The sequence below is a fragment of the Sceloporus occidentalis genome, unplaced genomic scaffold (assembly GCF_023333645.1).
Source record: "Sceloporus occidentalis isolate IW3139 unplaced genomic scaffold, rSceOcc1.0.p SCAF_127, whole genome shotgun sequence".
Taxonomy (NCBI): domain Eukaryota; kingdom Metazoa; phylum Chordata; class Lepidosauria; order Squamata; family Phrynosomatidae; genus Sceloporus; species Sceloporus occidentalis.
Genome location: NW_028317107.1, coordinates 2863605 through 2891399, shown reverse-complemented (window position 1 = coordinate 2891399; position 27795 = coordinate 2863605). Strand labels below are relative to the sequence as shown.

The window sequence follows — 27795 nt, the reverse complement described above, 5'->3', positions numbered from 1 at the left end:
TGCCACCTGCTTGGAGTACAATGGCGGCTTGTTCTTCGCTTAGCCCGATATCTTAGACTCTGTATCTCGAGGCAAAGTTCTACGAGACCTTCTACCATGGATGAAGCGTGAGGGGAGCCCCCGGCTTAGATCCTGGTTAGACGGGGGATGAGTAGATACCTCCTGACAGAGATGCCGGCAGGAGGTGAGGCCACCAGCTTGAGTCTGGGCGAGAAGGCTGTCTGTAGGATCGTGTACTGTGGTCCGCGTCCGAGGGTCCTGCTGCTGCCCATGGCTCTGGAGCTTTGGCTGTATGTCCAGAAAACCCGGAACATGCACAAAAAGAGGTGAGGCTGCGAATCCTATCGTTAGCCTCCATTGGCGGACCGTACCTTCTGGAGCCACACCGGCCGAGCTCTCCGACCACAGAGAGGACTATAGGCTTCTGGGGGCTTGGAGGGATCCACAATTACGCTTCTGGTAGTGAAGAGGTTAAGTCATACGCGCGGGGTTAACAGACGCTCACATTCCAGCGTCCTTCAAAGACCCTTAATAGAGCTCCAGCCGATTCCGTAAACGCTATTACCAATAAGGGGAAAAAACGAAAAATAGCTATAAAAAAAAATCTACAAAAAAGATGAACACGTTAAGAAGGAGAATAGAGCCCTGTTCTTGGGAGCTTACAATCTATTCGATTAAATCAAAGATTCATAAAACTGATTAATTAATTGAGAAATCCTAAAATGAAGTATGAACAAAAAAAAAAGCCTTTTAAATAATTAAATTAATGTATCCCATTATCCCCCCCCCCCGTAATCTCCTAGAATTCCCGATTAGTGAAAATATATTATTAGAAATATTATTAAAGCTGCTGAATCTTTACAAATGGGAATTAATTATTAATTATTAATATTAAATATTCCGTGTGTGAGGTTTCCAGCGGCAGATATTTTTATGTATAACAAATTCAAAGGTTTTGCAGTTAAAAGTTTACGATATGAAAAGTTTTTTTATTTTTTGTTTTTTTGTTTTTGTTTTTTTTATTGATTTCAAATAGCATATGATGGTCCTGATTCAGAGAAGATTTTGGGTGTAGAAACCTAGAATTTGCCGGCAGATCGGCCCATATCGATGTTTTCGGACATTCGTATAAATTCACAAATTTAACAAAATTCTTTAAGAAATTAAAAATTCGGACAAATCCAAATATAAGAGTCCAGTGACTTTCCCACTTCGACTGCTACACAGCAAGGATTGTATGTCTGATAGAAACATAGAATCTGCCGGCAGATCGGCCCCCATCCGGCCCCCGTCTAGTCGCCCGTTTCTCCTGCTGTAAAGACTCAAACCTTAATCAATCGTTGGTCTCGTCTTAGATTCAGGAGCCGGATGTCTATCCCGCGCATGTTTAATCCCCTCGCTGTATTTGCCTCCTTTCTCCATGCACTCCCTACGTTTAAAAATGGCTGCCTGAACCAATCAACAACAATCAGCAACTTAACAGGGGAGAGATAACTTAATGGGGACGAATTATCATATAGATCCCGAGAACAGGAAGGTGGGATGGCTGCTCCCGTGGTTTATACATAAGGAGGGTTCCTAATGCACACGTATGTGATTTGACGACATGTTTATTTAGCATGTAGAGCTTTAGGATTTGGGAGCAGCGATAAATCTGCTTTAATGGTCTAACAGCTGCTCATAAAAGCCGTCCGCGCGTCCATTAGTAGCTTCATCATTTTCACCCTTATCAGCCAGTGGCTGCCGACGCCATCCGATGCGTCCGAGAGACATCTCTCTAGGTCTTGTGTTACGTTACAAAGCTAATGTACTAAAGGTCCTTCCAGTCCACTCTACTGGGGAGACCTTCCTCGCCCCAGGGTATCTGGTGTTAATGGTCGGTGGGCTTCGGTAGATTCATTTCCTTCCTAAGACCATCATGTTGGTTGGATGAAGGGCCAAAGTATCCAAAATTCGTAACAGATCATGGGTTCCGCTGACGAAGGTCTTCTATGCTTTTGTCCCCTTCCCACCTCTGTCCACAGATGATCCAACCCTGACCTAAAGGGTCCTACCAGAAAATGTCCTTAGTGGTAATAGGAGTGGGATCTGGTATCGCTTGTACCTACCATGGAGGGTGGTTCTCGATGGCTTCCCAGTCTCATAGACCGATTGGGTTGTTAAAGCGTTGCGGCTCGAGGGGAAGGCAGCTTTCGTCACATTCGGTGTCAGCAGATCTGGCGGTAAATGCTGGCTAAGCAGAAAACTATTACGAGACTCTCTGTTCCGGGGGGGGGGGGGGTGAAAATAATGAAATGCTGGCTGTCTGGTTGTTGTAGAAACTGGGTCATAGCAGCAGAACGAGGTTAGAGTATAAGCTCTGTGGGTGTCTCTTTAGGCCGTTTTTACTCTAGGGCCCTGGGGGGGGGACCAACTTTTGGACCTGGTCTTGACTCAATGATGGCCAACGGGACCCAACCAACACTTCATCATGCAGTGCCGCCTAAAAAAAATCAAAATAGACAAATCACCAGGTCCAGATGGCATTCACCCCCGCGTTCTAAGGGAGTTAAGTAATGTAATAGACAGACCCCTATTTTTAATATTCAAGGACTCTATAGTGACAGGGTCTGTTCCCCAGGACTGGCGCATAGCAAATGTTGTGCCAATATTCAAAAAGGGGACAAAAAGTGACCCGGGGAATTATAGGCCTGTTAGTTTAACTTCTGTTGTGTGTAAACTGTTTGAGGGTTTCCTAAGAGATGCTATTTTGGAGTATCTCAATGAAAATAAGTGTATGACTCCATATCAGCATGGGTTTACAAGGGATCGGTCCTGTCAAACTAACCTGATCAGCTTTTATGAGGAGGTGAGCTCAGGACCGGATCGGGGTGAATCGCTGGATGTCGTATATCTTGATTTTTCCAAAGCATTTGATACGGTGCCACATAAAAGGCTGGTACATAAAATGAGAATGCTTGGGCTGGGGGAGAATGTGTGTATGTGGGTAAGTAACTGGCTCAGTGATAGGAAACAGAGGGTGGTTATTAATGGTACATACTCTGAGTGGGTTACTGTTGCTAGTGGGGTACCACAGGGGTCAGTTTTGGGTCCTATTCTTTTTAATATATTTATTAATGACCTTGTAGAGGGATTGTATAGTAAAGTATCAATCTTTGCAGACGATACTAAGCTCTGTAACGTGGTTAACACAATAGAGGACAGTGCACGATTACAAATGGATCTGCATAGGTTGGAGGCTTGGGCTGGGATGTGGCAGATGAGGTTCAACACAGATAAATGTAAGGTTATGCACATGGGGAAGAAAAATCCAGGCTGGGAATATGTATTAAATGGGAAAACACTGGGGACGACTGACATGGAAAAGGACTTAGGAGTTTTAGTTAACAGTAAATTTACCTGTAGCGACCAGTGTCAGGCAGCTGCTGCTAAGGCAAATAAAATCATGGGGTGCATCAAAAGGGGCATAGATGCCCACGACAAGGAAATAATTCTACCACTGTACAAGTCACTAGTCAGACCACACATGGAATACTGTGTACAGTACTGGGCACCAGTGTACAAGAAAGATATAGTGGAGCTGGAGAGGGTTCAAAGACGGGCAACCAGAGTAATAAGGGGAATGGGAGGACTACAGTACCCAGAAAGATTATCAGAATTGGGGTTATTTAGTTTGGAAAAAAGACGGCTTAGGGGGGATTTAATAACTATGTATAAATATATAAGGGGACAGTACAGAGATCACTCCCAGGACCTATTTATACCCAGGACTGTATCTATAACAAGGGGACATCCTCTACGGCTGGAGGAAAGAAGGTTTCTACACCAGCACAGACGGGGGTTCTTTACAGTAAGAGCGGTGAGATTATGGAACTCTCTGCCAGAGGAAGTGGTAATGGTAAACTCAATAAAAGAGTTCAAAAGGAGCCTGGACGTGTTTCTTGAAAGCAATAATATTACAAGTTATGGATATTAGATTAATAGGGACAGAACGTTGATCCAGGGATTTATTCTGATTGCCATATTTGGAGTCGGGAAGGAATTTTCCCCCTGGTATGGGGCAATTGGCATCTGCTTCATAAGGGTTTTTTGCCTTCCTCTGGATCAACACAGTAGGGACACAATATGTATATAGGTTGAACTTGATGGACTTTGGTCTTTTTTCAACCTTATGAACTATGTTACTATGTTACTATGTTACTATGAGGCTCATGGCTGAGTCTCCTAGTTTGCCACTGGCCCTAAGCAGCAGCCTAGCGGCCGATCAAAGGTGGCTAAGCCCGGTCTTCAATATTTTAAGGGGTCAATCCAGCCGTCGGCCATTGCGAGGATCTGGACCCTTTGTAGACCGTATAATATTTCTCAGTACTGAGCACCCTCCCCGCCAGACACAGGGGGGCTCGGCGGTCGGCTCGAGGACAAATAAACCCTCCGAAGCCACGGTATTGTTACAACCGCAGTTCTTTCTGAAAAGTAACCATGGCAACAACAGCAACGAGCCACAGGAGGATGTGCAAAATTCTTTTGTTTCTCTGAGAGGCATGGAGGGATTTTTTTTTTTTTTTTATGTATTTTAAGAGATCGCGGTCACTGTTGGTCATCTGCGCATGGACACGGGAAAAAAAAAAACGAGACGGTATTTAACATCTGTACTCGGCGGCTCTTTGCCCCCGACCGAGTCTTAGCTGTTGAGTAGCGATGACGTTCCAAGGACTCGTTCTATGACGTTCCGGGTGAGTTCCGTGCTAAGAATTTTAGAAATGTTTCTTTTTATAGGGAGACGTTCCCAAGAGAGGTCCACGGGCTGGGGGGGGGCTGACCCCAAAAATTCTTTAGTGGGGGCCCAGTGGCATCATAGTGTTAACCCCTTCAGCACCAGAGGTAGGAGCAAAGCATTCCCCACCCCCACCGGAGGAGACGAGGCTTGTGGTATCCGGTAATAATAAATCCGTATGTGGCTTTTTTCCTCCCCTGATGCCCCTCTTTTCTAGGAGGTCAGAATGTTTGCTGGGTATGAGGGGATCGCAGAGTTCTACAGCCCTAAAAGCCCCGATAATGTGTATAGAAACAGCAGGGAACGGCTTTATAAATTAAACGGGGTAAATAAACCCCATGATTCTACTTTTTAGCACTAGTCGTTTTTTCCAGTTTCCGTTATATTTTTATATTCGCTCGTCTTGGTCCATAACTGGTACGTTGTTCATTGTTTTTTGGAATTCCTCTTACATCATTATTTAGCCGTTTGTCTGAAATCCCTGCCAGTTCCACTAAACCCTGGCACGCTGGCCGTTTGCTTTTTGGACAAGGAATGTTTCTTTAAAGGAAAAGAAAACCAGTTTTTATAAAAATAATAATAAAAAAAATACCCCCAAAAATAATAAAACGTGTATAAACGTGCCATTATTTACCGGGTATCATCTGTTTTTGTTGTAGAGAACATAAGTTCCGCTCCTAAAGTATGGTAACACAGACTGTTTACCCACGTTGGGTGCCAAATGGATTCAATTCCAGTTCAGAATTCGCGTGTGGAAACATTTGGAGCTCTCGCAGCCCGGCCTTCGCTAATTAGAGTTCTAGATGATAACATTCCGCATACGGGGTTCACTCGTGGGACTCATGTGACGCGTAGTCCTCCTAATCCTTTGCTGTCCATTTTTCCAATTTTTAAGCAATTTTAGACGATTTATAATTCCCGGGATTGTGCCGGGGGTTCCCTGCGCGTTTCGCTTTAACAGTGATTACTTTTCATAATTTCTCATAATCCTTTGTTGTCCATTTTCCCCATTTTTAAGTAATTTCGATGATTTATGATTCTGGATTCCGGATTTTGCCAGGGTTCCCTGCGCATTTCGCTATAACAATGTTTTATTTTTATAATTTCTCATAATCCTTCATTCCTTGCCAATTTTTCCCATTTCTAAGTAATTTTCGATGATTTATGATTCTGGATTCCGGATTGTGCCGGGGGCTCCAGGCGCGTTTCGCCATAACAATTATTTTTTTTTTTTATAATTTCTCATAATCCTTCATTCTTTTGTCCATTTTTAAGCGATTTAGATGACTTCTGATTCCGGATTGTGCCGGGGTTCCCTGCGCGTTTCGCTATAACAATGATTACTTTTTCTAAGGATCGGCGGCGTTCCGTTAGGAAGCTTTTTTTCTAGGGATGTTATGAAACGATGATTATAAAAGTTATAAAAACCATGTGTCCTCGGCTCCTTGTTGTTGCAGGATGGAGGCCTCCTGCCTGGAGTTAGCGTTAGAAGGGGAGCGCTTGTGCAAGGCGGGCGACTTCAAGGCTGGAGCCGCTTTCTTCGAAGCTGCCGTCCAGGTGGGGACTGAAGATCTGAAGACTCTCAGTGCCATCTACAGCCAGCTCGGCAACGCTTACTTCTACCTGAAGGAGTACTCCAAGGCCCTGGAATACCATAAGCATGACTTGACCTTGGCCAGGTAAGGGGTTCTGAGCGAAAGGTCGGATACCGGCCGACCCTCGAATTGAGATTTCATTTCATTTAGGACACTTTTGTAGCATAAAGTGGAACATTTTTCCCCCCGAAAATGAAAAATGACAACCACCAAATTTTGATAAATGGGATGTAAGACGCAGACACATTAAAAAAACAAAAAACTAGAATGTACGTGCGCGATGGTGTTAGAATTCCTCACCCTATAATTGTGGGTTTTGGATGCTTTTACACGATGAGTTCGACAAAAGATAGAAGAATGGCAAATATTTGGTTAGAATTTGAGGGTTTTTATTGTTCTGAGAGCTTTTTTGTTTATTTTAGGTCCATCGGAGACCGCATCGGAGAAGCTAAAGCCAGTGGAAACCTGGGGAACACCTTAAAAATCCTAGGGCAATATGATGAGGCGATCGCTTGCTGCCACCGACATCTTAATATCTCCCAGGAGCAGGGAGACAAGGTATCAATACTTTTCTGGGGACTTTAAACACAAAATAAAAGTGTGAGAAGGGTGAACAGTCAACCAGCAGAGGTGGTAGAGGGTAATACAGTGAGGGTATTAAACAAGCATGGGATAGACATACGGCTCCTGAATCTAAGACGAGACCAACGACTGATTAAGGTTTGAGTCGTTACAGTAGGAGATGTGGGCGACTAGATGGGTCCGTGTCTAAAGTTTCACTTGGGCTCTTACCTAAACCTAACCATTAACCATCGCCATGGTCTGGTTTGCCGAAAATAATCTCCTCTGTCTGTTCCCGACGCAGGTGGGTGAAGCTCGCGCCCTGTATAACGCAGGCAATGTCTTCCATGCCCGAGGGAAGCAGCTGTCCTGGAGCATGCCTCAGATTCCCGGCGACCTCTCGGAGGAAGTCAAGGAGACTCTACAGAAAGCGACGGAGTATTACGAGTGAGTGTCTGACCCGGGGCGCGTACCCTCGTTATTGCCAGGAATCAAAGGGACCTTAGATGGCTTATTTATACCACATATTATGATCGAAAAACCCATGGGGGGGGGGCTGAGTTCATTTTGAATGCTTTTGGGTAAAAATGCTCCATGTTCTTTGAGGTTGAGAAGCCGCCGGCACTTAATGGTGACTTAACTAGAAGTCCAAGATGTTGTGTCCATAGCTGGAGTCTTTGGTAGTCTAGAGGGACGAAGCAGGGTATGGAAGCATTGTGGGAGAGCTCAAGGTCTCCTTCAAGAGTCCATTCTAAGACAGACTTGGAGAAGAGGTCTTTTTGGGTCCTCCTACCAAAAGTTCACGATTTGTTGATGAAGGCCTTTCCTCAATTTTACATAAAAGAGGCTCTTGCCGATCGCTGGTGTTAATGTTAATTACCTCTTTAGTCATTCGTGGACCATCATGTCTTCTTCACAGGAGAAACTTGGCTTTAGTGAAAGAGCTGGGCGACAGGGCCGCGCAGGGCCGAGCCTATGGGAACCTCGGGAACACACACTACCTCTTAGGAAATTTCAATGAGGCCATCGCCTTTCACAAGGAGGTACAGTAAACATTTAGAACCTTTTCATAAGAAGCTTTGGACTTTGGTTTTCTGCTTAAAACATGGCGCCTACAAGAATTGTTTACCCTAAATGCCCCCGCCCCCAAACTTAAGGGGTGCAGTAAATGGCGGATTTTAATGTATCCATTCGATACCATAAAGAGCTTCCGATACATCATGAGTTCTTCTAAAACGCTTTAAGTGAGTTAAAATTTTCAAAAAAAGTCCTAAAAATCCGAGTCTAGATTAACCCATTTATTTCCAGAGGCCAACAGAATGCAGGCGTTGTGAAATAGTTAAAGTTTAATTCCCAGGAGGTTAAGGGTTAAGCTTGTTACCTAAGTTTCAAAAACTACAAAAAAATGGGTTAACCTCTTTTGATGGCGCTGGATAATAACGCTCTCTCTCTCTCTCTTTTCTCTCTTCTCTCTCTCTCTCTTCTCACTCGCAGAGACTCGCCATCGCGAAAGAGTTCGGCGACAAAGCAGCGGAGCGGAGGGCGTACAGCAACCTGGGAAATGCCCACATATTCCTGGGGAGGTTCGACGTCTCAGCGGACTATTACAAGTAGGTTTGGAAATTAGAGTGTTTCTGCTTTCTCTTCTTAACGTAACGCTTTGTGACTACGTGCATTAGGAACATCACTCCCAGTCCTACCGACTTCCCAGAAATAGCTCCTTATTCATGCTCATTTTTGCCTTCTTCCTGTCATGTGACGCAACAACAGCAGCTGCTGATTGGTTGTTGCCATAGTATTTCTGGTTTAGACTCCGCTACAGACCATCTCTCTAGATCCCCTAAATGTAGGGCATTTACATGCAGTTAAGGATCGTTACATCGTCCGCTCTTCAGAATCTTCTTTCGGAACGTTGGAGTATTGTATGTAACGAGTCGATGTGTCTGAATGTATCCGATCCGTCTCAGGCTTGATTTGTTTTGTAAAAAGATAATAAAATATATTCAAAGTCTGACTTAAAGTCTGACCATGACTTTTGTTTATGACCCAAAAGTTTTTTTCAGCTTAAAGGGTTAATCGCGGTATAATGCCGGCGAAATTGGCTCAAGGAGGTCAGGGCAAATTGCCAGAAAGATTGCCTCTACAGGGCGTATTATATGCAATAGTTTATTTTACTTTGATGGTAAATGGGTGTTTTTCCATTAATTTAGCTTTAAAAAGCCATTCATGAGCTCTTCCGTTTCCAGCAACGTAGTTACCCAAGTCTATCTTATTATAGAGGTAATACCCCAACGCGTTTTCTTCCCGCAGGAAGACCCTACAGCTATCGAGGCAGCTGAAGGACCAGGCGGTGGAAGCCCAAGCCTGCTATAGCCTCGGAAACACATACACTCTCCTGCAGGACTACGAAAGGGCCATCGACTATCACTTGAAACATCTTTCCATAGCTCAAGAGCTTGGAGACCGGTGAGTTCTGGACATGGGGAGGCCTCCTAAACATTAACCCTTTCCAGTAACACATGAAGTGTGGATTTCAGGATAATACACAATGCTTTATTTTATTAGAACTCAACCAGAAACCTCCTCAAAGCCACAGGGGAATAATCCTGACATTCTTAATAATTATTGTTTTAGATTAACCCTTAGTTTTGGTTTCTCCAAGTTTAATGGCTAAGCCCTGGAGCTCACAATCACTGGAGGCGCCCCAGAAGGGGAACCTTTTACGCCGAAAACCTTTTTTCTCTTAGACTAATCCCTAGTGGTCTCTGACCAAGGATTCAACCTCTGATAAAGTCTTCCGGATGCTAGATTAATAAGATTGAGTTATTATAAGCTGCCCGTGTTAAATAACTATTTATTAGGATAATTTATACCTTGGGTCCTCTCAATACAATTATGGAACTAGCCACTAGAGGGGGCTAACAGACCAACTATTTAGTATACTGTACTTTCATACAAAATAAGGAGATTTGGGGCCATAGTTAAAAACGGCTATTCTCAGTGGAGGTCATTGGTCATCTATTTCCTTTAAGTAAATATGAGCCTCGTGTTAGCTTTCTGTAGTTTATGCAGCTTTAAATCCATTTAATTTTAGAGTTTGCGCTAAAGTCCGCTACAGTTTCGACCCTTTATCAGTCTCTTGCCCCCCAAGTAGAAATTGACCCCTAAATTGTTTGCTCGGAGCCCCTAATACATCCCCCCGAAAGCCAATACCCTAACAAATCCCTGCTGTATCCTTTTATTAAGGACACAGGGCACGGATTGAATAAAACCACTCAACGGACGTGATAACAAGTGATAGATCCGGGGAGCGTTAACCCCCCCCGAGACCAAACGATAAAATGGAAAGGAAGGTCACGAAGACCTGAGCTGACAAATCCCATCTCTGACAAATATACAGAGATAGCCCAGAACGCGCTGGGGGCCTGCCTTGGAACGCAGGGTTATAAGAAGACGCTGACACCAATAAATGTATCGAGGCTCTATGACCTTACAACGAGCATCCTTTTTTTTTAATCCGGACTGTGGACATAGTAATATGGAAGTCTGTTTAAATAATATATGGTGACATTTTCTACTGAGAAGGTAGTAGATAAGTGGAACAGCCTCCCAGCAGAAGCGGCAGAGGGTAATACAGCGAGGGGATTTAAACATGCGCGGGATAGACATACAGCTCCTGAATCTAAGACGAGACCAACGACTGATTAAGGTTTACAGCAGGTGAAACGGACGACTAGAAGGGGTCAAATCAAGGACTTTGATTAACAAAAGTATCGACCTGAGACCAATTAGTTAAATAAAGACTATAAAAGTAGAGATATGTTTTTTTTTATCACGTTGTTCAGTGATGTATTTCCGATTAATGTGTTTTTAATAAGTTTTTGTGTTTACAGAGTGGGGGAAGGTCGGGCCTCCTGGAGTCTCGGAAATGCCTACGTTTCTTTAGGAAACCACAAGGAGGCGCTGCGCTACGCCAGCAGACACAAGGAGATATCCCGGGAGGTAAGACGCGGCCTCCTCTTCTTCAGGGGGGGTATTCACTGCCTCTTTAAATGCCCTACCCCTTAATTCTTCATTCAGGTGGTAACCAACCTGATGGAATTTCAGCCATTTTGTGCGTTCCCTACTCAAAAAAATATTTTATGCAAAAAAAATAATATATATATATATATATATCCCGATTTCCAGTAGCCCAGGTTTAGAACTTCCAAACAGGCAGGCGATTTTTTTAAGATTTGGGGGGGGGACAAAATTTTATTGACATTTTTGTTCTATGATGTCATTTACAGTCCAGAATAAAATGAGAAAGACGGTGAAAATATTCCAAAACTTCTTTTATGAAGTTTATAAATTGATATTCCCTTAAATTTTGTTATCAAAATGTGTTGTTGGTTTTTTTTTTTAATATTGTAAAAGAGAAGCATCAGCTTTTAATATATATTTTTTTGGATTAAATTGATCAAATTGACTGTCCTGAAGTTGTCTCCAGAACTTCTATCTGAAGTCGATGGAATCCAGGAAGTGAGGTACAACTTCCTGTCTGGGCTGATGTGAAGATTCCAATTGGGTATTGGTTGAAGGATTATGGGAATGAAAGGGAAATTTGCATTAGTTATTTTTATTAATTAACTAAAGAAAAATAAGAATAATACCGACGTTGGGTGGTTTTCTGCACCAGATTCGGTTATGTTTTATCTTGGATCGAGCGATGGTTCCCCCTTTAAGATTTTTGGCGGGAAAGCTTATTTTAGCATTAAAAGAATTCATGTGAAATTGGTGGGGGGAAAAAAAGCCCTTCCCAGCATTACCAGTTTCGGAAAACCACGTTATGAAACGTTCCGTCGGCGCTGTGAAACAGAGAGGTTTGGCAGGCGGCCGCGTTCCTTCTTCATTGTTTGCTTTAAAGTTCTAAAGACCTCCAAGAAAGACTTTAAGGAAACGGGTTTTTGTTTGTAAAATGAGTTCATCAATTAACCCTTAGATTGACTGCATATTCCATGAGCTGATTAGATCGCTGGCCCCCGGTGGCAAGGTTCATTCTTAAAAGCAAGGGTCGGTTTAATGCTCTCTTCGGCTGAGGAACGTCCAAGGGCTTGGAGGAAAGATCTTAAATTCCGGAAATATTCCGCATCGTCAAAGCTCACAGGGATCCAACGCGCTCCGGTAAACCCGGCTGCGGAGCGAGACTCTTGAACCGGTACCAGCAGCGTCTGTTCACAGCCTCTCCGCGGCCAGCTGGATATTTTCCTCATCGCGTCCTCCGACATCCAACCACTTTCTCTATCATTGCTAGATTAGGGGGCTATTCAAATCCGAACTGTTTGATAACATTTAGAGGGCACGGAATCTAATGGGGAAAAAGAGACCGCGATGGTTCTTATGTTAAAGGGACAGTCACACACGGATTAGTCTGTTTCCGGCATCGGTAAGGATGCTGGTCGTTTTATATTTGATGACCACTCTAGAAGGATGCTGGAGCTCGTGGACCAACGACGTAGTTCGCCCAAACATATTGTTCTCATGAAATAATATAAAGATACAATGTAACAGGTTCTTGTCCCTGTTCTTTCTGGTGTTGATAAGCACAGACCCTGTGAGTTATCGGGGTCATCATCTTTGGAGATCCTTGGAGAAGAGTGAGGTCCACAAGCCAGTTGGAGAACCACAAAGTCCTCAAGTCATCTATTGAATCAATGTAATCAATGATACGTTGTATCAATTCTCAGTTTAACGCAGGCCTTTTGTGATACTTTTTTGTCGGTCAACGTCTTTTGTATCACAAATCAAGACTTTTTCCTACTTGACCCTTTCAGGCAGAAAGTTGCTCAATATCTTCTTACGTTATGATTGCAGATCGGAGACCTGAACGGTGAACTAACCGCCCGCATGAACATAGCCCAGCTGAAGTCCGCGCTAGGCATGGGTGCCAGCGAATGCGACGGGGACATGTCTCCGCCGTACGACGGCTATGAAGCTCAAGGTAGGTCCCCTGCGCATTTCACCGTTTCATTAAAGTTGCTTTTTTTTTCCACCCGCTGTGCTGAACTCAACATCTTTTCTAAATGTACTGCTGAATGTCCAGACCCTTCCCAGAAATAATTATCTAATCAAGTACAAATTTGTTCGTTTTAATTATTTTTGCCGAGAACACTTAATTGTCATGTGACAGATCGGCTAAGGTCGTCCTGGAGCGGAGGCGACGCGGCCTTCCGTATGGTGCACCTTGGCAATAAAACGCAAGCCTTTTCGTATTGGCTTTCAAGGTGCAGCTAGGTAAACAGCGGCAATCCCTGCCACCGAGGCAGATTTTAACCCCTTGGGTGCTGCTAGGCTTAGCCAATTGGTAGACAGGCATCTCTCTGGCTTTCAAAGTGTTAACACTCCACTGTTTCTTTCTTCCATTTGTCCAGTAAGGTAACAATTATCACGATACACGATAGATAACGTTACTTAGAGATGTCACGGTAAAGAGGGCGAAGCAGGCCAGGCGTGGCTGCTCCTGACTCACATTCTGTAAGGGTTCTTTTGTCTCTAGATAAATGGCTGTGGTTACCGCGGAGGTCACATGCTCGCTAATTTGGGATGTGGAAATAGGACACGAAGCAACTAAACTAATTATATCTCGCATGAGTGCAGGCAGAGGTTAATTTCCAAGCGGTATCTCGGGGAACTCAGGATATTCGCCGATCCTAATCGTCTCTGTTTTCACGGCTCAGAACCTCAGCTCTCTTTTCCATTTTAAAATTTGATTTTATTCTGGATTCCTCTAGAAAAGATTCACTCCAATTCTGTATCCTTTTTCTAGAAGGTTGTCTCCTATACTGGATTCCCTCTAAAAAAGGGATCTCTTCCAATGCTGGGTTACTCCTTTCAAACGATTCCCCCGGCTCTGGATTCTTTGTTGGCTTTCTCTATGTATTTTTTTTTTATAATTTTTTTTTTTTAAATTCCAGTTAAATATAGACTGGCCTTGTCTACTCAGATTTGCAAATGGGGGTAGCTGTCACCGCTACAATTCATTATTTTGGGGGGATTTTTAGATCTGTGATATGAAAATCAACACAAGATATGCAACTTTAGTAAATTTGACTTAAAAAATGTAAAAAAAAAAATTTAATACTTTCTTATAATATTGAAAATTAATAAAAAAAGCCTCATAAAGCATTAATATTTGTAATTATATATATGGGATGTCAGGGCCGTAGCTAATTTATCAGCGTTAGAGAATTATTTTGCCTCCTGTGACTTAACGTCGCCATGTAAGTCCCTTAAAACCCGGGGTTGTTGTCATGTGCTGATAGTCTTGGCTGCTTCTACATTAATGACTTCATTCCAAAGCCTTTCCTTTCCTTCGGTTTCCAAGTTCCGCGTTGCCCTCAACACAGGTGGAGCGCGTCGTGAATACAGGGTGTGTATGTATACGTGTGTGTGTATGGGAGATATGCTCGCAGTACGCCCCGGGGCAGAATATCAAATTGTAGGTTTTTTGCTAAGATCTGGGGGCGTGAGATGTTCCTGATCGTTAGGGAAAAGGTTACGGCGGAGCCATGGCTCAAAATAGAGGTAATTTCATATTTGTTGCCTTAATTTAACCCTTTTGCCCACTGTATGCTTAGAGCTCCAGGTTCCCTAATAGATTCCCGCCTTGATAAAACTTTTTTTTCTTCTTGTTAATTTTTTTATTTTTAAAAGGCAAAAATAGGAACTAGTTTTGGGCTGACTACTGGAAATCTTTGTATTTACTGAGAGGTTGAGAGATAAGTGGAACAGCCTTCCAGCAGAGGTGGTAGAGGGTAATACAGTTAGGGGATTAAACATGCATGGGATAGACATTCGGCTCCTGAATCTAAGACGAGACCAACGACTGATTAAGGTTTGAATCTTTACAGCAGGAGAAACGGGGGACTAGATGGGGGCCGGATGGGGCCGATCTCCCACCAGGTTCTGGGTTTCTTAAGCAGAATGAGACACAGAGATGGTGCAAAAGACCAATTTGTTTTGGTTCAGATTCAGTCCTTATTTAGACAAATAACCTTTTTTTACATGTTTTATTTAACCTAAAAATCTGTTTTATTGCTGAAATGATTATCTGCATCCCGGGAGGTATCGATTAAACACACGGAGAGTGCTGATCGGCAGGACTCAACATCTCCTGATCAAAGCAGACTAGAAAGCCGGCAGGATGCACATAGATCTTCAGAGAGATCTCATTAGATCTGCAGATTACCTCTGCCGGGGGGGCGGAAAAGGGACTCGTCGCCTAAACTACGCATTACGGGAGACTCCTGGAAGTTAATTCAGGACAACCAAGAGTATCACGGAGCTCGGTCACCGCGTACCCAACCAGCCTTATCTAGGACTGTGAGGCTTGCGCTGCTTGATAAACCCCCCTGCTGGCTGCTGGCAACGAGCCTCACAGAGAGGAATCCATGCCAGAACGGTCAAAATAGAGAGAATTGCCCCAATTCCGGCTTTAATTTTTCATTTTTCTTTTCCTTTTTGGTCCATTCGTTTTCGTACAACAAATTACGTTTCCCCACCCATTCAATTCTGACGAAAATGTGGCAACATTCACTCTCATTCGCTCATTCACTCTCTCCAAATGTTTCTCTTACCTTCTCTGCCGACCGCTTCTCTTCTTGTATCTTTTTATCTTTCATCTTCTGTCTTCGTCCTCAACTCCCCAGATATGAGATGGAATGAACTTCCGCCAAAAGTGACATCCTCTCCCCCAATCATCCAGGCATTTTCGGTGGAAGTTCACCTTAGGGCACAGCGACGCCGACGAAGACAGAAGACAGAGAGATGAAAGAGAGAAGATAGAAGGCGAAGAAAAAGAAGATACGGAAAGCAGGAGTGGCAGAGGAAGTAGGGAAACATTTAGAGAGGTGTGAGAGAGAGCGTGAACGAGAGTGTGAATGAATGAAAGTGAGAGTGAGTGAAAGGGCTTCGTGGGGAGTCTGGCCTCATTTTGTGGCTTTGAACAAATCACCTAATTTTCCAAAATTCAGTAAATTTGCGTTTCACATATATATATATATATATATATATATATATATATATATATATATATAATATATATAAAATCAGAAGCACCATTCCTAGTTCTACTCAATGTCCCTTACAGGAATTCCTTAATCATGTACAATGTTCTCTGATTATTCATTTTTTGCCAGGGACACTTAATTGTCACATGGTATAAAAGCAGGCGGAGCATCCAAACTCCTTCCGCTAATTAGGAAACCACGTGTGCAAACTGCCCAACGAAGGGGTTAATTTGCATACAGAGCTTAATAGTCAGAGAACGTCTTAGATCCGGGGTATAAATGTCACGTCGATACGGGAAGAAAAAGCAGAATATATTCAAAATATAAACACGGACGAGACAGGAATAGAATGAGAAAGGAAGCGAGCTGTGACGGGGAGGAATAAGACAGATCGAGAGGCTGAAATGGGGAAAAAAAATGTTACGATTTGGAGAATGCTTAAATTTTTAACCCTACATTGGCCATGTGTACTTGTGTGTGTATATATATATATATATATATATATATATACCGTAATAGCTATTATTATTATCATGATTATTATTACTATTGTTATTTTTATCATTATTATCATTATCATTGTTTTTTTATTATTAATAAAATAATAATAATATTATTATCATTATTATTGTTATTATTATTAATATTATTATTATTGTTATTTTTATCATTATTATTGTTTTTATTATTATTATCATGATTATTATTTATTATTAATATTATCATGATTATTATTTATTATTATTATTATCATGATTATTAATAAGCAGCCGACTTTAAATACTTTCCAAGGTTACTTTTCTTTTGAGCTGTACATTTTCTTCCGATCCTGCCAGCAGCATGTATATCCCCCCCCCCCCAGCGAGTAAAGAGTAAAAACACTGCTCTCATTCATAGGAATTCATGTTTTTTGGGTCTTTTTTTTTTTTTTAAACACTGATAAGCGGGACGACAAGAAATACAATTCCTGGAGCATGAAAGGTAACCTAAGAGCATCGCCTTAAATCACTCGCTGGCGTTTCCATGGATCGATGCTGGGATAAAACACGCCATTACTTTCCTATATCACAGCGTATTGATTTGGCCGGGAGGCGCATTATAAACTTAATTTTGCTTTCCTAATTACTTTTTTTTTATATCAATAGATGAGACCCTTTTGATCAGAAATAAAAGCAGAATAATGGAATTTATATATATATATATATATATATATATATATATATATATATATATATTTAAAACAAAAACTCTGCATATAAAGCAAAAATGTTAACATTTGTAAAAATAAATCCTAGTGGTCCTAAAAAAAAAAATCCCTATTCATGTAAAAGGGTAAAAAATCAGGTCTGACGCGTTTTACGTGTTTTTTGTAAATTATTTAATAAAAGGTTTTTATCTCCAGCTATCATCACTTTATGGGCAAATGCCCCCTTTTCCCACTTGTTACTCTGCCCCTCATTGGATTTAATGGGGAGAAGCCTAAAAGCCCCCAATAGGGCAAGCTATAGCCGAGCGCATTTCACCCCGGAGCCCATTATAATTCCAGCTATTCACTAAAATCAGAAACTAGTAGTGACTTAAGACTTCCAGATCCCAGAAGCTTCACCCCTATCCACCCCCCCCTCGAAACAAAGGTGCCCCTCTTTGGGTGAGTTTTTCGTCGGCCCGCACGGACATCGCCAGCCGAGCTCTCACGTTAATTATTGATTCCGCTCGGACGGCGTTGTGATAACCGCGCTCTGCCGGCCGCCAACCTAGTTTCTTGGGAAAATAAATAAATGCCCCACGATGTCCACACAATTAAAATAATTCAGATAAGATAAAGAAGGAATTAGTCTTCGCCTTAATACGCTCTGTAATTAGTATTATCGGGAATGTCTGCGCAATGCGCTCTCCGCTACCGGTTTAGGGTTTGAGATAAGAGCGCAGCGGGGGAGGGGAGGCAGGTTGAGCCAAGTTCGTGAGCTTATATTTATATCATAAGAGTCCAGGAACAAGATATAATAATCACCAGTGTATCCGGGAGGGGGGGGGGTTTAAAAAAGCTGTTACAGAAAGAGATGTAACATAGAAACCTAGAACCTGCCGTGAGATCAGCCCCCATCCGGCCCCCGTCTAGTCGCCCGTTTCTCTTGCTGTAAAGACTCAAACCTTAATTAGCCATTGGTCTCGTCTTAGATTCAGGAGCTGTATGTCTATCCCGCGCATGCAGGGTACTGGAGACATCGATCGAAATTTGATTTTTTTGAGGCTTTCACTAAAACTACACATTTTCTAGACCCCCTTTGCCATCTAAAGTGTGAGAACTCCTCACCAGTCCTCTTCACTTCTTTAGGAATGTTGGGACTTATCTACTGAGTTGACCTTCGGTTGGCCACCGAATCCCAACGCCGACATCCCGCTCTCTTCTTTCTTTTTCTTGGTCCTCCTTCCAGACATTTCCATTTGGATTCTAGAAGATATGAATGGGAGGTGATGATTTCCCCCGTAATCTGTCTTTGGTGAATAGGTTTCCACTGATTTATTTGCCTGAGTTTTAATTAGGTCTACAGCTTCCGAGAGCCCCTCGTTGGATGTATGCAGCCATAGGTTATTAATCTGCTTTCCTAGTTCCTCTCCTACCTCTCAAAGATAGCAATGTGTCTCCTTTATTGCATTTATTATTATTATTTGGATTATTATCATTATTATTCATAAATAAATAAATAATAATGATAATAAAATCAGAAAAATATAATAATAATAATAATAATAATAATAATAATATGATGGGTACTCTTTGTTTTCCACAACAAAAACATGAGGTCTGGATTTTTATAATTTGCTAAATAGCCCAGACTGGATGGTTTTGGCCAAACTCATTCTCTGTAAAGCATTGAGTAGACTGTTAGTAATGAAGCCAAATGAGAAGAAAGGACTCGTGTTCTGGACAAGTGCATTACTCCGGCAGAAGCTTTGAACTTAAAGCTCTCTCCAGCTCCGGGGATCAATGACCATGAGAGGCCGGAGGGCAATTAGTGTCGGCGGATGGAGGAAATGCTCCGTTAATGGTATTCGGAACCGTTCCTAGGGTCGGAATTCAGCTCTCGCAACTGTTGCGCAATACAGTAACTCTTTATGGATCGCAAGGGTATGCCGCGTGCTGGTTTGGAGGGTCTCGCGCCATTTTCCCGACGTATACAAAGAAATGTCACTTTCAGATAGCCAAGGGGCCACCGAGTTTATACCTTGGGTAATAATATTTTTTTATACGCGTCCCTGGGCCAAAAACCCAACATGGGATGGGGAGACCTCAAGTCAACCCAGACAGAAAGCCCACCAGCTCATCAGACATCTTTTTTTTTCCAAGGGCTGTCTATTGAGCAGATCACGTCGTAGAATAGTGAAGAACCCCCAAAAATTGTGTCTGGAATTTTTTATACCCCCCCCAAAATCTTGGTTGGTGTCCATACAGACGCTCCATGAGGAACCTTCTCCACGGCCACAGAGAACGGTGGTCTTCCGACAGCCGCGTCACGCACCCCGGAGACTCGGGGATATATATTTGACGATTGGGGATAATGGCCGCACTTTAACACGCGGAGTCGGCTCGCTTTCTGGAAACGCCCTGAAAGCCGACAGACTCCTAGACTTCCAGCCAATTCCTCCAAGTGAGTTTTCAGAGATCAGAGTGAAACCTAAAAGACAGAGAGAGCATTTAGAAATACCCCTGAGGTTTTCCGTTCGCTGGCTCTGAGCTGGCAGTCATGCCGATAAATATTTTAAGGAGGGTAGGGGGGGGGGTAGGATGAATTGCAGAGTATCCAAAATACAATTTAGCTTCAGACACTGCTGAGAGCTGAGCTTGGAAGGTGGGCCATCTTCTTCTCCGACGACCATCGATGGTCCACCAATGATCAAACCGGTGGCTTAGAGGGGCATGCTTTATCATACGACAGACACCCATCACCATTAGAGCATTCATGGATTAGGAGTGGTAAGTTTTATATTTAAGATATAATACTTTACTGAAAGGATGGTAGATAATTGGAACGGCCTCCCAGCAGAAGTGGTAGAGGGTAATACAGCGAGGGTATTAAACATGCGCGGGATAGACATACGGCTCCTGAATCTAAGACGAGACCAACTACTGATTAAGGTTTGAGTCTTTACAGCAGGAGAAACGGGCGACTAGACGGGGGCCGAATGGGGGCTGATCTCCTGACAAGTTCTATGTTTCTTTGCCGAGAACCACAACTCCCATGATGCATCGCAAACCCAATAACACATCACCCCCACCCCAGCCAAGTGCTATATTACTGTTGATTTATATAGTGCCTTCATATTCAGTGGTGATGTACAAAAAAAAAAAAAAAAAGACTTGTTTTTAAATCTTATTTGCGGGAAATATTTCCCAACATTTTCTTAGAAATTAAATCAAATTTGTGATTTTCTGTCGGCAGTGATGCAGATTTTTTGTATGTACGAAGATCGTTCCGTAGACAAAAAATGTCGGCGTCATCATCTTGTTTCATATACTTCTATTTTCCAGGTGCCAGACCCAAGAGGGCGCCGCGCTTCAGTATGGACAGCTTGGAGTTAATAAAGTTTCCAGCAGAGAAGGTAAAGATACCTCTATACCAGATGTGTTACTTTTTCCACCCCATCAAATTCTAACCAGCAAATGGCTTAAATGCCAGCCCCGTGTAACCCCCACTCGTTACAAATCTTATCTGCCATACAAATAAGACACTGGGTGACATTCAAAGGGTTAACGGATGCTTTTGATGAAAATCGAAGGTTTCTGATACATTTTGGTTCCCTTTCTTTTACGCAAACAGGACCAGAACAGCGACGGCCACGCGATTGGCGTCAGAAAGGACTTCACGAGTAAACCTTCGAGGAGTAAAAAGTACAGAGACGGCCAGCTCCCCACAGAGAGAAGATCTCAGGACGCCGTCCCCGCGGACCCCAGTGATGTCAGAGTCCAGATGCCCCACCTGGTAAGGACTACGACTTTTACTCCTTGAGCCCTGAGAAAAGTTACATCGACGGCAGACTGAGGGACTAGAACAAAACCCATCATTTATACCCCGCCGGAGGGTTGTGATTGGGCGCCGGAGTATGATGTCATAAACAAATGCCAAGTGGGAGGAAACCATTACTGTAATGGGGGGCCTTCTGGATAAAAAATGGCAATATTAAGGTTTCTTGGGTGACAGTTTGTCACTAGTGGTAGTTGGTTAGAAGAAGGATGCCAGGCAAATCTTTAAAATAATTAAAATTAAAAATAAGTTTTCATAAATATTAGGTTGTATTTTTGGGGGGGAATTAGTTATAGATTTTGCCCCATAATATAATGTTTTCAGGCAGCTGCATATCAGCCATTTATATGATTCTCGCTCTGTTATCTGATCCCCGATCTCCTAAACCCCCTGACTCCTTATCATACTGCCTGTGGGGAACAATAGAATGCCTCAGTCTTAGTTAAAAAGCAGGACTCTCTGACCAATGAAAGTCTATGGAGGAACGGACTTCATTAGCATTGCCATAAAGCATCCAGGTCTGCAGATAAAAGGAGTTTATTGGAACAAAATGAGATAAAACCAGTGCTGGGGTTACTGTATACAGCGCTGGGGGTTATATTACTGTATACAGCGCTGGGGGTTATATTACTGTATACAGCGCTGGGGGTTATATTACTGTATACAGCACTGGGGGGTTATATTACTGTATACAGCGCTGGGGGTTATATTACTGTATACAGCGCTGGGGGTTATATTACTGTATACAGCACTGGGGGTTATATTACTATATACAGCGCTGGGGGTTATATTACTGTATACAGCGCTGGGGGGTTATAGTACTGTATACAGCGCTGGGGTATATTACTGTATACAGCGCTGGGGGTTATATTACTGTATACAGCGCTGGGGTTATATTACTGTATACAGCGCTGGGGGGTTATATTACTGTATACAGCGCTGGGGGTTATTTTACTGTATACAGCGCTGGGGTATATTACTGTATACAGCGCTGGGGGTTATATTACTGTATACAGCGCTGGGGGTTATATTACTGTATACAGCGCTGGGGGGTTATAGTACTGTATACAGCGCTGGGGTATATTACTGTATACAGCGCTGGGGGTTATATTACTGTATACAGCGCTGGGGTTATATTACTGTATACAGCGCTGGGGGGTTATATTACTGTATACAGCGCTGGGGGTTATTTTACTGTATACAGCGCTGGGGTATATTACTGTATACAGCGCTGGGGGTTATATTACTGTATACAGCGCTGGGGGTTATATTACTGTATACAGCGCTGGGGGGTTATATTACTGTATACAGCACTGGGGGTTATATTACTGTATACAGCGCTGGGGGGTTATATTACTGTATACAGCGCTGGGGGGTTATATTACTGTATACAGCGCTGGGGGGTTATATTACTGTGTTTGGGGTTATGTTCATGAATTCTGTAAACACGTTAAGGATAATTTTAGTGCAATGTTCTAATAGTGATTCCATTACCATGGCAACCGGTGCATTCAGTGGGAAGAGTCTCTTGGTTGCCATGGTTATAAGACCACTTTTGAAACTTTGATTAACCCACAGAGCGTTAGGGGAAGTTTACAGGCGATATTTTGATATGATGCATGTTTTGCATTTTGGACGGAACGTTGTGTACTTCGAATATATATAAAAAATCTTCGTCTCCGAGAGGATTTGATTACTTTGGCAGAATCCGAGGTTTGGCCGGAGATATTTTTATTTTGAAACGGCTTCTCTGTTAGGACATCAACGGAAACGGGGAGGCTCTGAGTAGCAATTTTGTGCATTTTATAAACCAGTAGGTGTTTGTTTTTTTTTAACGTGAGATGCGTCCCTCGTTCTACATGCCAATCCTGGATTTCCGCTTCTGTTTTTTCCCCCCCAAAATCCTTGTCTGACCTCAGGCCTTCTGTAAAGAAAAAATTAGCTTGGAACATATTTATATTAAAATATATGCTACAATCTTAAAGATTGTCATTTTATAACAAGTTTGTATCAATAATTGTATTTATGGAAAAAAAATCCTGCAAAAAAAAAAAAAAAAGAAAATACAAAATACTTAATACATCTTTAGTGTTTAATACAAAGAAAAAAAGGATCTGATTTGTCTTTACATGTCAGAAACATAAAAAAAGTTTTTTTGTTTTTTTTCGCAAATAGGCCCCATTCGGCCCCATCTGGTCGGCCCGTTTCAGGAGCCATATGCTTATCCCATGCATGTTTAAGTTCCCTCACTGTATTAGCCTCTACCACCTCTGCTGGGAAGCTGTTCCACTTCTCTCCTACCCCCTCAGTAGAATGTTGATAAATATTAATATGAACTCCATTAACCTCACAGTGGCTTATGACTGATTCCTGAACTTCCCTTTCTAAATCTGTAATGAATGCTTATCGCGGGTTAATTCTTATGATAATTGTGCGCATGGATACTATATACGTGCCATACGGTATTTATTCTTATACGTTGGGTGCTATGGTGATTTTCTGTTTTTTCAAGCTAATTTGAAATTCCAGCGTAACCCTGTTATACGTTTGTATAAAAAATATGTTCTTTGTTTTGTTTGATTGCAAGAATTTCATTTGTGCAGAATTCTGAAACTGTTATTCTCCACTTTATTTCATTTTGGGTTTTTTTTTGTTTGGTTTTTTTTTCCGTAATCTGTCACAAACAAGAGGAACGCAGCTGCGAGGTCTGCGAAGGAATGAGCTGTGCGTTCAGGCGTGGAATAGCAAATTAAAAGCAACAGTAATTGCGGGGTTAAACGGTGTGAGCGAAAATAATGCCCCATTAACTATTCGCTGAACTTCTGTGGAGTTTCCGAGGCCCGGTGTCGGATTAGTTTAATGAAGACACGGATCGGGATAAGCTGCCACGGCGCTTATTAAAAGGGATTTCTTGTGCCGCTGACTTTGACGAGCTTTAACCCCTTTAAGGACAATGGGCGGTCCCTAAACCCCTTGAAAACAATGCATTTTGAGCCCGTACATGTACAGCCTTTGTCATTAAGGGGTTAATGAACACCTTATTTAATTACTTGAAACACACCGGGACCTGGAGACGTAGCCAATGGTTATGAGACAATGAAGCCTATTTCTTATCTGCGTTTACAAACGTGGAAAAAAAACTTTCCGTTTGTGTTTAATTAGATTTTAGAATTACTGCTGTTTTGCGGTCTCTGTGAAGTTTGCACATCGAAAGTTTGCGCGGGTCTCGGACAGAGAAGGGATTTTGGAAGGGCCTCAAAAAGCTTTTTTTTTCTTATGGAACAATATAATGTGTTGGTGTAAAATGTTGCAGTTGGTCTAAATGGTTGGATTAGAGAATGTGGTGGGATTAGAGAATGTGGTGGGATTAGTGAAGTTCTCCTTTATAGCCTCAGTTTTGGGGTAAGAATATACTTTATATAGAAGTATGTAACTTAGTTACTTTGCCAGTAAAACCATTATAAACCAACTCTTTGGTGTATTTGCATAAGGAGATTATAATATAAAGGCAACAGAGGGCTGCCTCTGGATTCACAAAGAGGCGTCACTTAAGAGAGGAAAAACCCCCCAGAAAGGGATACCTCTGGAGAATACGCTTTAACTTTTACCCATTTACATGACTATTGCTCTGAGAATCCTCCAGCGAGCAGCCCCTGAGCATTCCACTGTAGGACCATAAATTATGGGCGTAACATAATAATTGTTACAAAATCAGCTTTATTATCAGGAATATGTAAATGGCTTGTACTTTCCACCATAATGTCCCTGTTTATTTGTAATTCTTTCATGTCTAGCTATGGCCCAGGTATTGTTATATTGGAAGGGCAGTTGGAGTACTATCCAGGTGTGCATTGCGTGTGTTGTCAATATATTTTGTGCTGATTTAATTGCGGGAAAAATGTATCTTGAAATGGTGCAGTTAACTCATTGCTGCCCTGTATACATCATAATCATAGAATATATATATATATATATATATATTCACAATGTACATATGTAATATCAATTTCTTCTTTTTCATTTGTATAAATAGATCATTTATCTCAGTGTGTCTGTTGTACTCCTCCTATGTGCCATCTGTGAAAGCTCCCTGGATAATATAAATAGCTCTGCGCTAGAATTCAAAAAAAGGTATAAATCTCATAGTATATTATAATTGACGGAATATTGGGTGACCTGCATGATTGGTCATTAGTCTCAGATGTCACTTTTTTCTTTCTTAAAAAGACCAGACAGTATCTTGAAAAATATAGTTTTCCCCAAAATGTGTCGCTTTAAAGAGGGCAGATATATATTAACCAGTTATTGAGCTACCTGGATGCTTTCTACAATCACTTATCTTAACTCTTTAATACCCCATAACAAAGATTCTACTGTAACGATTGGCTAATGGTGGCAACCATATGGTCTTTATGAAAGCCGTGGCTTGTCAGGAGGTAAAGATATTCTTAATGAAGCCACCTGTATTCAAGCAGGGATTCCAGCTGTGATAAAGCAGGGAGAAAAGCACCAATCGGGATGCTGACATATAATTAAATCATAGTAGAGTAGGAAAGAGTGGGCAGCAGACTGAGAATCTGCCCATTCACCCAGAGACACTGAGATTGGGGTGAAATCCCTGAGAATCTGCCCATTTATCTCGAAACTGGGGTAGGGACTAGGGTAAAAAATGAAATTGATGGCTGAAAAGAACCATTAGGATCATCTCATCTGCCCCAATTTCTCATGAAATCTAGATTAGATTACTTTTTTTCAAGACACGAGCTACTCTCTCAATATGTCGGCCATTGCCTTACTTGCGCTTCTTTTAGGAAATAAGGTTGGGTAGAATAACAGACAGCGAATGCCTTTCACTTAAACCTTCAGTCGCCCTTTGGCCCCCCGTTCCCCGTAGAGTTGCTCTTAGAAAGGCAGTCAAATCAATCATATCACAACCTCGCAAACCGCATTCAGGAGCCCCTCTAAGGAGACGCTCACGGCATCCCCCAAACCACACAATTAATCTCAGACTCCACTGCGGCCATTCCAACCTTGGATGATAAGCGCCGCTGGGGGGCCACAGGTCAAACTCAAAGACGTATGCAATATGATGGCTAATCATAAGTGTATTTAAATAAAGAAACATATTAGCCGTGCGCGGCTCACCCTTCCGGCTCTTAAAAGAAACTACGATTTTGAAAATAATTCTGTTTTATTTTCTCTGGATCTCTTTTCCTCCTGACTCTCATGCCTTCTCAGTCTTCATGTACATAGAATTCCGTGGTACATGGATAGAAATGTATATTGTTTGGATTACACTGTGCAAAAAACCCAAATGTGAATCGGAAAAGAGTTAAAGTATTTTTTTTTATTAATATTATCAGATTAAAAATAAATTTTTTCAGAAATATTGGACGGTTTTATTTTTTACCAATTGTAGTTTTGCCCCATAATATAATGTTTTCAGGCAGCTGCATATCAGCCGTTTGTATGATTCTCGCTCTGTTATCTGATCCCCGATCTACTAAACCCCCCGACTCCTTATCATACTGCCTGTGGGGAACAATAGAATGGCTCAGTCTTAATCACCCCATTAGACTCTAAAGAGGTATATTTTTGGGGGGTTATATTACTGCATACAGCACTGGGGGGTTATATTACTGTATACAGCACTGGGGGTTATATAACTGTATACAGCACTGGGGGGTTATATTACTGTATACAGCACTGGAGGTTATTACTGTATACAGCACTGGGGGGTTATTACTGTATACAGCACTGGAGGTTATTACGGTATACAGCTCTGGGGGTTATATTACTGTATACAGTGCTGGGGTGTTATATTACTGTATACAGCACTGGCGGTTATTACTGTATACAGCGCTGGGGGGTTATATTACTGTATACAGCGCTGGGGGTTATATTACTGTATACAGCGCTGGGGGGTTATATTACTGTATACAGCGCTGGGGGGTTATATTACTGTATACAGCGCTGGGGGTTATATTACTGTATACAGCGCTGGGGGGTTATATTACTGTATACAGCGCTGGGAGTTATATTACTGTATACAGCGCTGGGGGTTATATTACCGTATACAGCACTGGGGGGTATATTACTGTATACAGCACTGGGGGGGTTATATTACTGTATACAGCGCTGGGGGGTTATATTACTGTATACAGCGCTGGGGGGTTATATTACTGTATACAGCGCTGGGGGGTTATATTACTGTATACAGCGCTGGGGGTTATATTACTGTATACAGCGCTGGGGGGTTATATTACTGTATACAGCGCTGGGGGTTATATTACTGTATACAGCACTGGGGGGTTATATTACTGTATACAGCACTGGGGGGTTATATTACTGTATACAGCACTGGGGGGTTATGCTCAAGGATAAAAAAAATATTGTTTCAATGGGGCTCCCCTTTATTTTTTGCTGCAAAAAAAAAGGAGAAATAATAAAAGTCTAAATGAACACTTTGTCCGCTCTGATAAAGCTGTCAAGATACGGAAACAATATAACCTTCAAACATTTGGCCGTAATCTGGAGCTCATAGGAAGTTACAAGACTGTTTATTTAAATGGGAAAACATAACGTCAGTGCTTGCTATGTTAATGTTGTAAAAATGACAAAGGTGACGGGCTGGTAGATAAGAGGAACAGCCTCCCAGCAGAAGTGGCAGAGGCTAATACAGCAAGGGAATTTAAACATGCATGGGATAGACATACGGCTCCTGAATCTAAGACGAGACCAACGACTGATTAAGGTTTCAGTCTTTACTCCCATGCATTGTGTTAAACTCTACC

The 27795-nt window shown here is 42.2% G+C and overlaps 1 protein-coding gene across 1 annotated transcript in view; it reads left to right on the top strand.

Moving 5' to 3' along the window:
- Positions 1–6232: 6232 nt before the first annotated feature.
- LOC149281856 (G protein-signaling modulator 1-like) overlaps positions 6233–27795 on the top strand; it is a 42589-nt gene continuing 21026 nt past the window's right edge. The window contains exons 1-10 of the mRNA XM_089498995.1: positions 6233–6453; positions 6792–6927; positions 7235–7377; positions 7850–7973; positions 8425–8540; positions 9241–9396; positions 10824–10932; positions 12784–12910; positions 20509–20579; positions 20804–20959. Coding sequence (XP_089355121.1) covers positions 6233–6453; positions 6792–6927; positions 7235–7377; positions 7850–7973; positions 8425–8540; positions 9241–9396; positions 10824–10932; positions 12784–12910; positions 20509–20579; positions 20804–20959 — 1359 coding nt within the window. The remainder of the gene's footprint in view (positions 6454–6791; positions 6928–7234; positions 7378–7849; positions 7974–8424; positions 8541–9240; positions 9397–10823; positions 10933–12783; positions 12911–20508; positions 20580–20803; positions 20960–27795) is intronic.